The sequence below is a fragment of the Tympanuchus pallidicinctus genome, unplaced genomic scaffold (assembly GCF_026119805.1).
Source record: "Tympanuchus pallidicinctus isolate F22 unplaced genomic scaffold, pur_lepc_1.0 scaffold15, whole genome shotgun sequence".
Lineage (NCBI taxonomy): Eukaryota > Metazoa > Chordata > Aves > Galliformes > Phasianidae > Tympanuchus > Tympanuchus pallidicinctus.
Genome location: NW_026294669.1, coordinates 17,522,108 through 17,537,736, shown reverse-complemented (window position 1 = coordinate 17,537,736; position 15,629 = coordinate 17,522,108). Strand labels below are relative to the sequence as shown.

Genomic DNA, 15,629 nt, shown 5'->3' with positions numbered 1-15,629 from the left:
AATAGTGAAATAGCCTAAAATGCACTGTTTGAACAGTATTTAGATACAAACCTAAGATTAATGAAGTCAAACTGAGAATCTCAGAATTCTTTTCCTTAAACTGTATTCATCAGCCTACATATTTCTACTTCAGTAATCATCAGAAGAAATATGCTAACCACTGACTGCTAGATGAGTAAATTTCAATTTCATTTTTCAGTTTTGCTTTAAGCAGTGTGTGAATTGGTAATTCATCAGAGTAAGAGCTGGTCAAATTCTACAGAATGTATGAGTTGACAGTTAAGTTTAAAATGACTATTTGATTTAGCAATTTTCTCTGTCTTTTGTTGTACTTACTGTTCATGAACATTCTGACATGTTTTTTTGCAGACAAGAAATGTTGGGAAATTGCTCTCAGCTTTATTTTTTTTATATAACATTCTGGTCAGCTGCAGGAGGACTGGGAGACTAGTTCAGAAGTTATATAGGAAAAAGAAACAACTCTTCAGATGACATTGGAAACAAAACAATCATTATTGGAAATACAATGTTGAAAATTATTGCAAAATCTTTCATTCAATTTTTTTTCTGTATCCTTACATGACTTAGTATATTTCCTACTTAGAACATTTAGGATATTCATGCTCAAAGAAAAATTATTATTAGAAATCTATTCCTTTGTTTCATACTGTAAAACTATGAATCTATGCCAGAGACCCAATCATATGGTAGGATTTCAGATACACAAGATGAATAATTCAAGAGCAACTTTACTGTGTAGGAATCACAGACAAGACTGAAAAAGCAGTAATGGTTACAGCTCCATCTTCCAATATTTATGATAATCAATGAAGTACCTGTTAGTAGTCACTTAGCAAATATGACCAGCCAAATGCAGTCTTCTCTTCACTATTAGTTATATACACTTCTGAAGATGTTTTTTTCAAAATGGTTGGCATGCGTGCACAGCACTTGTCTACTGACAGATATTAGCATTACTTTATGAATGACTCACGAACAGTAAAAAGATTCCAATAATAATTGACCAGCTCATTATAAGAATATACCCATATCAACTTACAGCCTTCTCAGAAACTGAGTTCATTTCATAAAAACCCATTAAAAGAGATTTTGTATTTGCCAACAGGAAGTAAAAATGATTTAGCCCATCTTGCTTTTTTATATTACACAGACCTACACTGACCAACAAGCTGAGTTTTTTTATTCAGCATGTATTTATTATTTTCCCCCAAATTCAAAATGATGTAAAATTTGCCTTGAAAAGAAGAGATCAAATGTATTCAATGGAAGCCCCTGTACATAGGCTGCTATGTATAATTTTGGAAAACAAATTGTTAAACAAGCTAAGCTACTTTAAATTGATATCTGATTATCATTCTGGTGAATATAAAAAATGCAGCATTTTAGAGACACTAAACAGTAATAGCTATTTTTTAATCCAGAAATATCGAAACATACTTCACTCTTTAAGTCATGTTTTATTTTGCAGTTACAACTCACTTATGAAACAGCATAATTTCAAATTTGAGATAGATAATTTTCATTGACAAAGTGGAAATAAAATCTATGAATCATTGGTGATGAGACAGTTACAAATGGTTCATAGCCTGTGCTAGCTTTGAGCACATAAATTAATTTAGCCATATTAAAAGCATTTAAAATATCTACTAGTAATCTGCAGTCTAAGAAATTTTAATATTTCTGTAGCCAGTCTCAAAACCAACTCCACCCAGATGCTGGAAGGCAAAGTAAAGAATTGCTTTAATTTAATTTAAATTTTTGTCATAGGGTTAATATTCTTATCTCAATTAATGACATACTAAGTAGAATTATCTGCAACCTGAGATTTGAATATACCCATTGCTTTTTGTTTAGCTTTTTAGTATTTGCAATATAATGCTTCTGCGCTAGTTCTGACTTGGTATGCTATTTGTCAATGTAAAATACTGAGTACACATTGCTTTGCTGAGTTAGAGAATTAAGTGACAATAAAGCATGCATTTGTGTCCAATTTCACAAAATAAAGCATGTCATGTCGTGCTTGATTTATTTATTAGAGAAATAGTAGAAGGCAGCAAAGAATCTGAAAACCACTTGCACTTTCAGTTTTGCATGCCTTATGCATATTTCTGGCTGATTGCTTTAAGCATTTACTGTATTTCAAATTTCCAGTCCAATTTCATAACTTGTAAAACTAAATTAGAGTATTTGGTGTCTTAAATATCTTCTAAAATTCAATAGCTATACTTCAGACTCCCCTACCATGAAAGCGATAATGAGGCATTTACAAGAATTCTCCAAACTTTATTAGTAGGAATGAAAGTTTCTTATACGATTGAGTTATAAAACATAGCATCAAGTGTCTGTCATTATAGATTCACAACTAAAAATGAGATATATATTTCTATTTTGTATAGAATCTGTATAAAATCATTGAAATCTGAATTCAGTCTCCAATGCAGGACAAACTGGAGGAAACTTTTAAAATTTTCATAGAATGTCAGTAATTGTGTTAATAATTGTACTGTCTTCCTCGGAGTTTAGAAATATTCTTCAGGACACATGTCATTAAAACAAAAAAGTTACTGCATTTACTGTCATATCCTTAGCAAACCCTTGATCTTTGGTTACAACCCTTGCAAGCACCAACTGTGCCTTGCACCTTGCAAGCTGTCATGTCTGCAGGGTTTTCTACAGCTTCAGTGGAAAGAATAAATCAACACAAACAGCATTTCCTGTAAATTAACATCTTATCTTACAGATAATTATTATATATTTAATCTTGAGAAAGTTTATTGGCTACCTCCTACATATTTTCCATGAGTATAGAGGGGTATTAATCTGAAGATTATGCAGTGTGAGAGATTTCTTCAGTGCTGCTGTTTTTGAAGATTGTGATCTTATTCACTACCTTTGAGTTTTAAGGAAAGTCGATTACAAGTGCAACATCTCCCAAAACACAGCTGAAAATTGTAGATAATTGAATGTAAGAAAACTTTATGTGTAGATACTCATATGGGAAATATTCTAGAATCTGGGGATTTTCCTTAGACTGCAATTCTGCATTTAGAAGAGAATTTTTAAAGGAGTTGCTTATCTTATTGAAACCAAGGTGATTTTTTATTGTTTGTTTATTGTATCTCAAAGAAAATCCTTACTGTTAGGATCACAATTAATGAAATATAAAGGACAATGGTATTAAATTTATGCCATTACAAAAGCAAAAAACAATTTTCACCAGATCTAGTGAACTTCACCAGTACTGCTCTCACATCAGCTAATTATCCTGTTTTCATGTTTGTATGTATTTACAGTATTTACCAGCTCTTCTCAGACAGAGAAATGCAGCCATGTGATTTGTTGCTTGGCAGATAACTACTGTGTTTCATCACACACTATGTTAAAGTGTATGATTTTTTCTGTGTTATGTCTTCAGAAGTATTTTGCTATATACTTGATCTGTTGTGAGAAACAGATGCAAAGCTGCTATGGGAACAAATGTATTTTATTAAATCGAACAATGTAGTTTGCCTTTAATAGACAGTTAAGTGAATAAAAAATGCTTCTGTTCTTACTTTAACCAATTTAAATTTTGTTAGGAAAGCTGTCCGGAACGAGATTAGGAGAGACCTCCTGAGATAATGTGCTCAAACCACTCTGCCACTGGTTTTGAAACTGCAGGGCACAAATCCACCATCCACAAGCATGAAATTTCTCCAGCACAAAGTGTTACACAAATAGTTTGTGCATTAAATATTTGCAGAAGCATTTTCCTTTCTTTGAAGATAAAAATCCATATAAGAGCCTTTCTGTGGGGTCAACTACATGCATATAGCATTAATGAAGGACAAGAAGTAACTGTTGTATTAGCTTGATAAGGGAGTGAGTTTATTCTCACCTTAGATCTTTTTTATCTTGCTATCTTTTCTCAATAAGACTAAGAATTGTCTTTCCTTGTCTCTCTCTGATCCCTTCCATTTGCGTGTCTTCACTTTTACTCTCATTTAAATCTAAAGTTTTCCTTACAGTTGATGCTCTAAATGGCAGATTTCTTACAATCTTCTAACAATCTTCATCCTGTATCCTTAACACAGTCTTCATTCTATGCTGGCTTGAATAATTTGGGTGAATCTGCATTTTCACATTCAGCATAGATCCTCTCTTCAATCATTATTTGGAGCATGTCAAGCAGATTACAGTTTTTCCCACAGAAATATTTAATTTTCATCCTTTACTGTCTCCAAAACCAGTTCATAGTGTTCATCATGCATATGCAGCATCTTCCCAATTTTTTATTGTTTACTTACACTATGTATTTGTTGTTTACTTACACAGTGTATCCGTTCTAAGCTGCTCACCTTTGCATTCCCAATAATTTTTTTATTTAGTTTTGTATTCTGCAGCTTGTCCAAAATGTTTACTGTGCTTCTGAGGAGGAACTAAGCTTTTGCCTACAAACTTTGCAGAGTGCGTGTGGGAAAGGAGAGCAGAAGTGCAGGTATTGATCATGACATTGCAGATACTAAGCAGTCCCTTCCTTCAAACAGGGACTGTAAATACTATAAGGGAGTGTATACTACACTACTTGTACAAGATGTTTACCTTACATGTATACCGTATCTTGAAAAGAAAACAGTGGCTATTGATAAAATAATACTCAGTGCTTTATTATTTTTATATTTTATGAAAACAGGTTGCCAGGTGTCCTGTTTTATAACGAAGAAAATAGTCCTTTGAATTTTCAAGCTGTAGGGAATTTTGATTCAGTAGAAACTCAGTTGAAATCCCTGGCTCGATTTTACAAATCGAGTGCCAGTCCTTTCAGCTTTGTATCTTATTCTTTGCTGTTTAGGATTAAAAAAAAATTGATAGAAGGTTTAATGTTTAGGTGGTAGATTCAAGAGGGAAAAAAATGTTTTCTTGTGTCTGCATGTGTATACCTATGTATAAATCTATTTACTTGGAGTAAAGCATCAGCAGAAATATTGATTTGGACACTTACCATTCACTGTTTTTTAAGTTCAGACCCACCTCCTTGTCAGTTAAAAATCTCTGCCTGCAAGAAGGAATTAGGCCTATTTTGTTAGAGATTTTGTGTGCTTTAATGAGAGATAATAGAAGATGCTATTGTGATAAAAAATGAAGTCAAAGATCTAGTACCAAATAGAACCTTTCTCAGCAGAATTACTTAAGTAGTTCACAATTCTTATCTGAATTATTTAAATGTTTAAGCTCTCCTTCACCTTTGTTAACATTTCAACTAATTTGGATTTTACCAAATTTCATCACTGCACTGCTGGATGATCTGATGATTTATTAAAATTGTATTTGCTGAGGGTTTTTGTTTTGTTTCTGTGGATTTTTTGTTTGTTGATTAAGATTTTATCATCACTGATTACCCTGCAGGCTCATGTGATTCCTCTTTTTACTCGATTAAGCAAAAAAGAAACTTGATGAAATTGCATGTCTCTAAAGCATCTGAAGGTACTCATCTAGATATCAAGTGCTGTTTTGTACATCACACTACATATCTGAAAAGTTGTAGATTATGTATACAATTTAAGCAGTGAAAAATCAGTAACTGCCATCACATAAACCTCAAGCACCCTGTGAACCCCAAACTGTAAAGATATAGCTAAGAAATACTCTGCAAGAAATTCCTAGTTCTTCATAGATAAAAGTATAGAATCAATGTCATGCTTGGAAACTAAGGAGCCATTCAAGTATATATTGTTGTAGGTACTTTAAAGAATTCCTGGCAACTTTCTGATCTATGCTACCTACCTTTCTATTTCTAATTACCTTTCAAAAGGGATTAAAAGTGCAACCTTTATTTTTGATGTGGTTTAGGAAAAAAAAAAAACAACTCAGGTTGTTTGGGTTTGGTTTCTTTTGTATTTATGTTTTCCTCTTTGATCTGAAGGTCTTCCTATCACATGGACATAAAAGAGCAGAATGGATGCAAATCTCTTTTCAGTTTGGTTCTCATCATGAATTTTCTGATCAGATGCCATATTTGGAGCACCAATCTATTTTTGTAAGCACTAGCCTATGGAAAACACCATTATTTACATATGGAAAAGTTTCTGTTTCATATTTCTGACTTGTCTGATAGGAACATCTGCATATGTTCTGTGATAGGTAAACTAGAAAATGCAGAACATGCATATGATAGAAGATTCAAAGACAGTGAAAAAGCAATCAGTTAGAAGTACATGAAGGAGAGTCAGCATTGATTTCAAGCTGCTGGATAGTCTATTGCAGACCCTTATGCTCCCGTAACTCAAATAAAAAAGCTGATGCACAGGGCGACTTTAAATTGTTGGTTCATGAATGCCAGGAGCAAGGAGTTATAAATAAGACAAAGCCTTGTTCCAATAACTATCAGACTATCAAGAATTGCTAATCTTTTTGATTCAGGTATGGACTTTCTACATGGTCTCTCTCAGATCCCTATTTGATCCCCTGACTGGGAAAGTTACTGTGTTCCTTAGGTATTTTCCTCCCTTGCTTAAACTCCCTTATGATTCAAGAGAGAAAGCAACTGATAGCCTCCTCCTGGTCAAGTCACTGTGGTTTCAGCATCTTCTAACCTTCCTTGTTGGATGTTCTGAAAGTCCTTTACTATAAGAACATTTTACACTCAGATCATATAAATCACCTGAGCTTCCGTTCCTGCCTACCCACAGCACATCTGCCCATTCATTCCAGTCGTCTTACCTCTGTGGTGGACCAAGAATCTAAACCAACGTCTACTTGCTCACTTCTTCATCTTTCATTGCAAGTTCTCTCTCCACCAGATCTGTGTACATCTGTACTTTGGCCAGGAGAGGAGGAGATTCATTTTCTCCTTATATCATGCTTGTTTGGCACAAAGTAATGTTCATATCTTACTCTGAAATCCTGCTCAAATCTGGTTCAGTGTTTAATTGAGTCAGGAATGAATCTCTCTTTGTTCCTTGGATGTTGCTTACACTACATACACTGTTGACAATACCTCTCTTCAGCCTTTGTACTGCTGACAGATGAATGGCTTTTCTGCCTCAAGACTGTAGCTGTGTGACTATACAGACAGTCACTTAAAAAGAAAGAAATTATTTAACCTTTAGACACGTGCATGTAAGCCTATTCCTTGTTCTTCTTCCTTGGAGTTCCTGGAAGTTTCCTCAGGCTTTCCCAGCTATCAAGGGACTGAGTATGGATGGAATATGTCTGACACTTCTTATGACCATATGTCAAGCATGCACAAAAGATTTGATTTTATCCATGAAGGTGAAGTAAAATCTATTTAACTTTCTGTGCTTGTTTATGTAAATCTTATGTAGGACTGTATACACATAACAATTAAATAATCACTGTAGCCTTTGATGGGCTTCTTCAGAGGAGATCAAGCACATCAAATCTTTGAGGAACTACATCTAAAAATACATGTTGGTAGCTCCCAAAATGGAGGTAAATAAAGTACTTCATCATTTTTAGTAGGAAGAATTTTCCAGACGTAATCTTATAATTTTCTTCTTCATCCTAAAGAGTGTAACTTCCTCCTCCTTTGCACCATGGTCAAAGAGTTTAGAACTTCTTCACAAAAGCTACAATTTTTATGCATAAAATTGTTAAGTACTACTGAAAACTTTTCCTGGTTTGTTTACAGATTGCAGGAAACCCAGGTTGAATGTAGAAGTTCCTAGAAATCCTGTGATTGCTCATGCCTGGATCTGTTGAAGCCATTTTGCTGTGAGAATATTTATGTCTATGAGACTCATGTGTTTGAGATATTGTGCCACAGCAAGGCTGTATCTAATAAAAATACTTATAATAAGTATAATATAATAATACTATAAATATAATAATACTTATATAAAGATACTCTTATAGTTTACTCCCAGAGCAGGGATAAGCTGTTACTCATTGTTCTCATTATATAAATATATATATATAGTGTATATATATATATAACGTAAAAGACTAATAGAAAAGAGACTCAAAAGAAAAGCATTTTTCAAGATTAAAAAAAATGACATTTAGAATCACATTGATCTGTTCCAGATTTGAAGAGTAAAAATAAGAGCTTTGGTAACCAACATTCTGGTAACCTACTAAGGACTGTTTCCAACAAAGAGACTCACAATTTTTGACTTGCTAGATTTTTAACTAATTAAGAAATGTAATGATCTCTCTTCTGCATTTAGTTCACTTTTTATTGGTTCTCTTTTTTTCTGTCCATTTGCTGAAAATTACATGTGCAGGTGTTGTGTGTGTATTTATGGTTGCTATCTTGGACACATATTATGTAGGATAATAAAGACCATATCGCAATATACTTCAGTTAGTCCCAAAGAAAATACAGGAAATAAACCAAAAACAAAACAAAACAAACAAACAAACAAACAAAATCCACAATGAAAAAGCAAAATTGCCTCCAACTGCATACACCAAAGAAATTAAAGGCTTCTTTCCAAGGTGAAATTCACAGTCAGCCCAGCATCTGACCAGCATGTAAAAATCCAGTTCTACATTATACATATTAAAGGACAAAGACTCAACACTGGTGGGGAAAAAAAAATCAAAAATCCATTGAGCAACAACAAAAAACAAAACACAAACAACAACAACAACAACTTGTAAAAGTTTTAATTTTGTTTTCTTCTTTTCTTAAAAAACCTTCCAGGGGGACTGGATAGCTCAAGGGGTTGTTAATAGGATACAGAGCCTTTCATCTCTAGGTCACCAGTTCGCATCCAGGCCAGGTCAGTAGTGACCAGAAATTGTTACCATTTGATGGCTTTTCAGTGACCTATATGAAATACGTTGTTGGAACCATTGTGAGAACAGTTGCTGGAAGCTGTTCAGTTCTTATTTGAGAACAAGAGGCTGATCTTTTAGCAGTCACAGCAGCAAGACTGCATTACCTGTTCATCTAAAGATGTGAGACACTTCACTGTCCTTTTGTAGAAATCTTTCTACAACTATGATCAATTCATAATTGTTGTAACAATCATTGTAGCTGTTAATATTCTGCTGCCTGTTCTGGATCTGTGCTGTGGTCCAATGGATCTCAGGGTTGTTAAAAAGGTAACTGCTACAGGCACTCAATTCATGCAACACCATTCTTCGCTTTGAACACAGGTAACCTTCATTTAATTGACTTGCCAGAATAAATTCCCATCTTTCTTTCTTGACATCTCTATTTTCAGGCTTTTTACTAAGATTAAGCAGTGAAGTTCAATCAGCATAACACATCCAGCATATTTTTATAAGAAGGAAAAAAAAAAAGAAAAGATACAAGCAGAACTTTAATACAGTGTTATAGGAAAGGCCAGACTTGGAATAAATTCCAAAATCATTGCATTACTAATTTTTATGTTTTTTTTAATTCTGTCAAGTAGCAACAGATTTGTTCTCCCTGCAGGCCAGTAAAACAATAGTTCCCTCACTCCTTTGAAAATGGGTCCTTGTAATCTGGCTGTTACTGAGACCCTGTTAGTCTTCTTAAAAATGGGTAGCTTATGTCACATAGGTACTTTATATTTTCTGCAGTAGAAATCTCATGAAATGAGAATACTTCCTTCAAAGCTATCACTATCACAGAAGCTGCCAATGAAAGCTAAATTTTGAAAATATGATAGCAATAGTTCTTTACAAAGTTCCAATTTCCACTATCTATTAATGGAGGAAGCCTGTAAAAATGGCCATAAATTTTGGGAAGAGGAAGGTATTGAGTGATGAGTAACTCAGCCACAATACTTCCAAACGCCTTCAAGAGCCTTTGCAATACAGGTAGTAAAATGGAGCAACTCTGAGCTTGCTCAAAATGATCTTGGTAGCAGGAAAGCCTCCTCCATGTTGCAGAGAGCAGGGCAAAAAGATAGACCAAGACACCTTAACAAATCCCAAGTATTCACATCAATCCTTTTCTCTCTTGTGCCAGGGACTGGATTACTGAGAATCAGATCCCAACTGTACATTTTACCTTACCTTTTCACATCGTCCAAAAAATTTTACAGAGTAAAAAATAAAATTTAAGATAACATACATTTAGTAAATGAGATCTGGTATTGGATACTTAAGGTGAATAGTTTTCTTAGCTGTTCAGCCAAACAAATATTGCAGGAGTTTTTCTAGCTCTGACAGACACATGTGATTGTTTACTGTATGTATCAGAAAAAGATGTTTTTTTCTATATAAATAATTTGATATCTTGCCTACAAGAGCCTAAGCAGGCAACTGGCCTAAAGCAATTTAAAATACCAAATCAAAACCTTAAATATGTCCTTGGTGTATATTTAGATAAATGAAGGGTGTTACCAACAAACTCAATACATGAAACAATAAGACTGGAGCTTGAAATAAATTCTGTTGATTCAATTAGACACATATTGCAAAACTGTCTTGCTTTTTTATACAAAGAAATTAATCTTTGTTATATTCTTGCATGGAATAATAAGGCAATAAAGATATGTATATAATTCCTGCATAATCCTTTTAAAGTAGAGCTTAGTTTCTAGATTCATGGCATTTATTTTTTCAGCTTAAATTTCAAAGTTATGTTGATAATGTTTAGGGTTTCCTTTTTTGTTTAGACACTTTTTAAGCTACATTTTGATACTCTTTTAAAAAATTTTCTTATTTACATTTAACATTTACTTTTATATAGAACATATCAGTGTTGGACTTCACCTTATTACAACCAAGTCTTCTATTTTGTTTTTTCTTATAACTATTTTAATTTTCTCATTTGTTTTCCTTTCATTACATGTACTAATGTTAAGTATTTAAAAGTCCAGTGCAATGTTACAATTATTAATGTACTACATTAACACTTATGGTATTTGTTTTTGAACAAGCATTTATTAAGCATTGGTAAAACAATATACAAAACTTTATTGCTGTAAATGTTCTTACACTCTTTTCTTTTTCCCCCTGTATTTGTGTACTAGGTGGTTGTGAATGCCCTTTTAGGAGCAATTCCATCCATCATGAACGTTCTTCTCGTTTGTCTTATATTCTGGCTAATTTTCAGCATCATGGGAGTAAATCTGTTTGCTGGGAAGTTCTACTACTGTGTTAACACCACAACTGATGAAAGGTTTGAAGTCGACCAAATCAACAATTTTAGTCAGTGCGAGGAACTCATAAAAAACAATCAAAGTGCCCGATGGAAAAACGTGAAAGTAAACTTTGATAATGTAGGATTTGGGTATCTTTCTTTGCTTCAAGTAGTAAGTGATCACTCTTTGTTATATCGCTCTTATTGTTTTTATGTAATAGTGAAAAGCAATTCTAGCAACAAAAGCAGAATACACGCTTTTATCTACAACTTAGTAATTTATTAATACCACTGCTCTGATAATTTATTAGTCTTTCATACTGATCAGCAAAGTCTACTTAGAAGAATGAAGAACTTTTAGGACATCAGAGAGAACAAGTTCCCTTTCTATCTCTGAATGTTTCTAGAAGTACTAGGGCTGGTATATAGTTATCTGATTATTTTCAGTGCTGAAAAGAAATCTGCATTAGTGTAATTAAGTCACAGAAAAGAATTCCAGGTAGAAAACACCATCTCAGTGATGTAACCACTGCAGTTACAAGATCAAAGAAACAATTTCTATCTAGAAGAGAAATAGAAGAAAAGTAACAGTAGGTGTTATAGTCTGTGAAATATTTTCCCTGCTATTCCTGTCCACACAGGACAATGTATGCAGAAAGGCTTATGTCTTCACTATCAAAAATTATGTTCTCAAAACATGAGCTATCCCTGTGTGCACTGGAATACCTTACAACCTGACCCAACCAAGAAATTACAGGACTTTCACCTGAATTGTGCACAGTGAGCAATCTCTCTCTTTGAGGTCTAATTCTGAGAATTAATTTTCATTTTTAGTGTTTTAAAATAAGTTTCTAACTTTTGTATTGTCATAAGAAATCTTATTAATGCAGATTGTTAATTTACATGATGCAGTGGCATTGACATGGGCCTGCCCAGGTTCTAAGACAAGAAATCTGAGCACTGGTAACTGCCTCTCTGATTGAACAGAGCATCTCGTTCCATGACTCTGATAACACTGATGATTTGAAATTCATTAAGATTATTTACTGTCATATCAGGAATAGCAGAGAGGGACTAACAGAATTTGAGAAATATACAAAGGAATACAGTTTGACTTTGATAACAAAATTGGATTACAGTGGAAAGACTGTGAATATTGTTTTCTGTGTCTGATTTTTGAAATCCATTGCTAGAATCTCCACTGTGGAGGGAGGATCAGTATGCTTTATTAAACATTTTTTAAAATTAAAATTACTCAGCTGGAAAGGATGTCAGCAAAATTCCTTTCAAGTGATTTGCATCTCTTCTTTCAGTAGTAGCATAGCTTATTCTGGGACAGGTATAAGATAAGGTACTTTTTTTCCTGGTTTTATGGCCCGTCTCTACTTCGCAATGTCATATATATTCCAGTCTCAGCTATGTATAGCTTATTTCATTTCCACTGAAAAGCAGAGAATATTTTATTCCTCAGAAAAATTTATTTCTTACATGAAAATTTATATTCTTGGATTATTGCATTGCTCTGGGAGGCAGTTGGGTGAAATTTCCAAATGTACCCATGCTTCCAAAGGAAAAAATAATCATTAAGAGGGTCCTGGCTTTCGTGAGAGGACAAGACAGTTGTTTTAAAAACATCTGCAACACAGAAATTCTGCATAGATATGAAATACTTGCCGCGTTGATGCTGTTTTTGTGTGAGTAGAATTCCAGAGGCATCACCATATATTTTCACTTTTTTTGTACTACTAAGATGCATATAGATGTGTGGAAGGATTTTTGTTCAATGTTTGGAAAAAAAAAAAAAAGTGATAAAAAAAGACACTTTTGCCATTCCATTAAACAAATACTTGAAACTGCATCTTTTAGGGTTTGATAAGTAAGCCACTTGTAGTGATTCTGTATGTATGGAATGATACATGCCCTAGACTAGAGCAAAGAAAGCAAATATCAGCTTGATTTTCAGCTAATGCTTTAAATGTGAAAAATCTATGGGGTTTTTTTCACTCTTAAGAGCAGAATGAAGGCCATAACTCATAAATGTTTCTCAAGAAGATGTTCACAAGGTGATTTTCACTTCAATATTTAAAGTACTTTGGATGAGGAACTGGTAAAGGATTCTAAGGCTGTTGTGTTTAGAAGAAACATGAGAAGTAGATGGGTATGTCTTGATTTACATACCCTCCTTAATCAGCTTGTATTAATAGTAAAAATGAGTAAACCCTAAGAATTACTTAAAAGTATCTGTGAATATGTCAGAAACAAAGATAAAGCAATTGAAACTTGTATAATTGGCCAAAAATAATGTTAAAAAGCCTGAAAAAAATCTGATAAAATCATAGTTGCTACTGGAAAAGCTTTCTGTGCACCCAGTGTGAACATTAATGGCTATTTTTTTATTTAACAAGATTAATTCAAAAGTCTACTGAAGTCATTTATATCTCCCCTCTAGCAGTCTCAAGTACAGACTTGTTTAGATTGTGGTGGACCAAAGAAAACTACCTCATTGAGGTGAATATCATTGTTCTAATGATAAGCTCAGTGATAAGCGTCAATAGATGAATTACAGATGAAAGATTCTATTGCAACAGAAGGTTAGAAGCAACAGAAAGCTCTTACAATCCAGCCTTTTTTCCATTATTCATCCTGTTCTCTGACTCAGACCTTGTAAGCCAGTCAAAGAAGAACAATGTAAATTAGCTCAGCTTTTCTGTTTTACAGGTAATACAATAGAAGCCTTTATTCTCTTCATCAGTAAGGTATTCTGTCTTGAGTGAATGCTATTGGAAATATTGTTTTAATGCAAATTATACATATATATATATATATATCCAAACAAGAACAAACCCAAACTCCAAGCTCCAGTGCTGAAAAACTTCAGATTTTTTTTCTTTTTTGATATAAATTTGTTTGAGTATTTTTCTGACCCTTAAGAAAATCATCAGAGCAAAAGCTGAAGAAATTCCTTTCACAACTTTCACACATCAGTAAGTGAAGAGGAACAGGCTGATGTACACAAAGAGATGTGGCATCTATCCGTCTTGAAAATTTTATGGTATTATTTCTTTTTAACTTAAACCAGTTAAGTTAATCCAAACAGTGTTTGGATTATTTGTTAAGTAGATCTTCTGAAGACCTGCTTTTATCCAGGATAAAATGTGGCAAATTAGTCTCAAAACACAGTATCACATTATTCTGTTATTTCTGGTAAAGACATGTAGTATGTAGTGTTGCCACTCTGGCTTTACTTCCAAATTCATTGGAAATTATCCATCATGAGAATAATTTTATGTACTTCTAACTATAGTAGTTTGGGAGGATTTTGTTTTGTCGTTTTCTAGCCACTTTTGAATCTACGTTTGAATTTGTCTTTCAAATTTCCTTGGGGAAAAACAAGTGTAATCTTTGAACTCAATGAATTCTGAGTGTCACTGAGGATATACAATATATTTGTATAAATACTAAAAGGAAACTCAGATTTTGATCTCTTTGTCATATTTGTGTGTTTTCTAGTTCAGCATGCACAAATGCACAAATAATACTTTATTTCTGTTAAGCAAGATCTGTTGTGGAAAATTTGAGCCTAGCAAAACCGGGCCTAAGCTTATACTGAATGCATTAGGAATAACACTCAGTAAATTTGCTGCTTTGATACTGAATCTCTGGTTCAATTATTTGCTATTGCTCAGGCTACATATTTAGAAAATAGAAATTCTCCCTGAAATAAGGCTTCTGCTTTGGGAATTACACAATCTTTTTTTTTTTCCCCACAGTTAAATAGTTAAATTTACAACTGTTTTTGTATAGCGATGATGACAGTGATTGTTTCCTAATGATTTGCAGGATGGATCTAGAAGAAAAACAAATACTATGATGAGGCAGTGCATTTTATTATTGAAATTTCATTAAGTTTGGGGATTTCTGTTCCTTCACTTCTTCAAGACTGATAAAATCCTATTGTTTTGTGAAAATGGATTGTGACAAATACATATTTTACTTCAGACATTTTGAAATACATGAAAGCAATGTTATCTTTCTTTGTTTCCATCTTCACACTCTTTTCGTGTTGACTAGTAATAATAATAATATAAAAGTTGTGATAGTTCTTACTATCTTCTTACTAGCTCTACTTGAAATATGCTCTCTTATTGATGACGATGAAACATAACAGTTTAATATTAGGCTTTTTTTTTTCCTTTCACTCTAGTTTAGTCTAGGATATACTTAAAAATTTACAAAAAAAATTGTGGTTTGTCTGAAAGATGATATGCAATGACCATCATATGTATGAACCAGAGACAATGGCGTGCACCTCACCAAAGAGCCGCTCTTTCATTTGTATCATCCTTCAGATTTAAAAATATTACATCTTATTAGTTATTACTTGCATTTAGTGTTTGAGGTCGAAGTGCTGACTACAACCACAGTCATGACTTTCAAAAAAATACAAATAATATAACCAAGACAGAAACAAAAGTAAACTCCTTAAGGCATATATGAAGTAAGCATCCTGCCCTATTTAGACCTGCCAAGATCTCAGCTGAAATAATGAGTCCAGTTTTGGCTACCATTTCAAGAGATAAAC

The 15,629-nt window shown here is 33.4% G+C and overlaps 1 protein-coding gene across 6 annotated transcripts in view; it reads left to right on the top strand.

Moving 5' to 3' along the window:
• LOC128076841 (sodium channel protein type 1 subunit alpha-like) overlaps positions 1-15,629 on the top strand; it is a 247,524-nt gene that overhangs the window by 224,590 nt on the left and 7,305 nt on the right. For all 6 annotated transcript variants that reach the window (XM_052675068.1, XM_052675066.1, XM_052675064.1 and 3 more), the window contains one exon: positions 10,938-11,219. In XM_052675068.1, the coding sequence (XP_052531028.1) occupies positions 10,938-11,219 (282 nt within the window). The remainder of the gene's footprint in view (positions 1-10,937; positions 11,220-15,629) is intronic.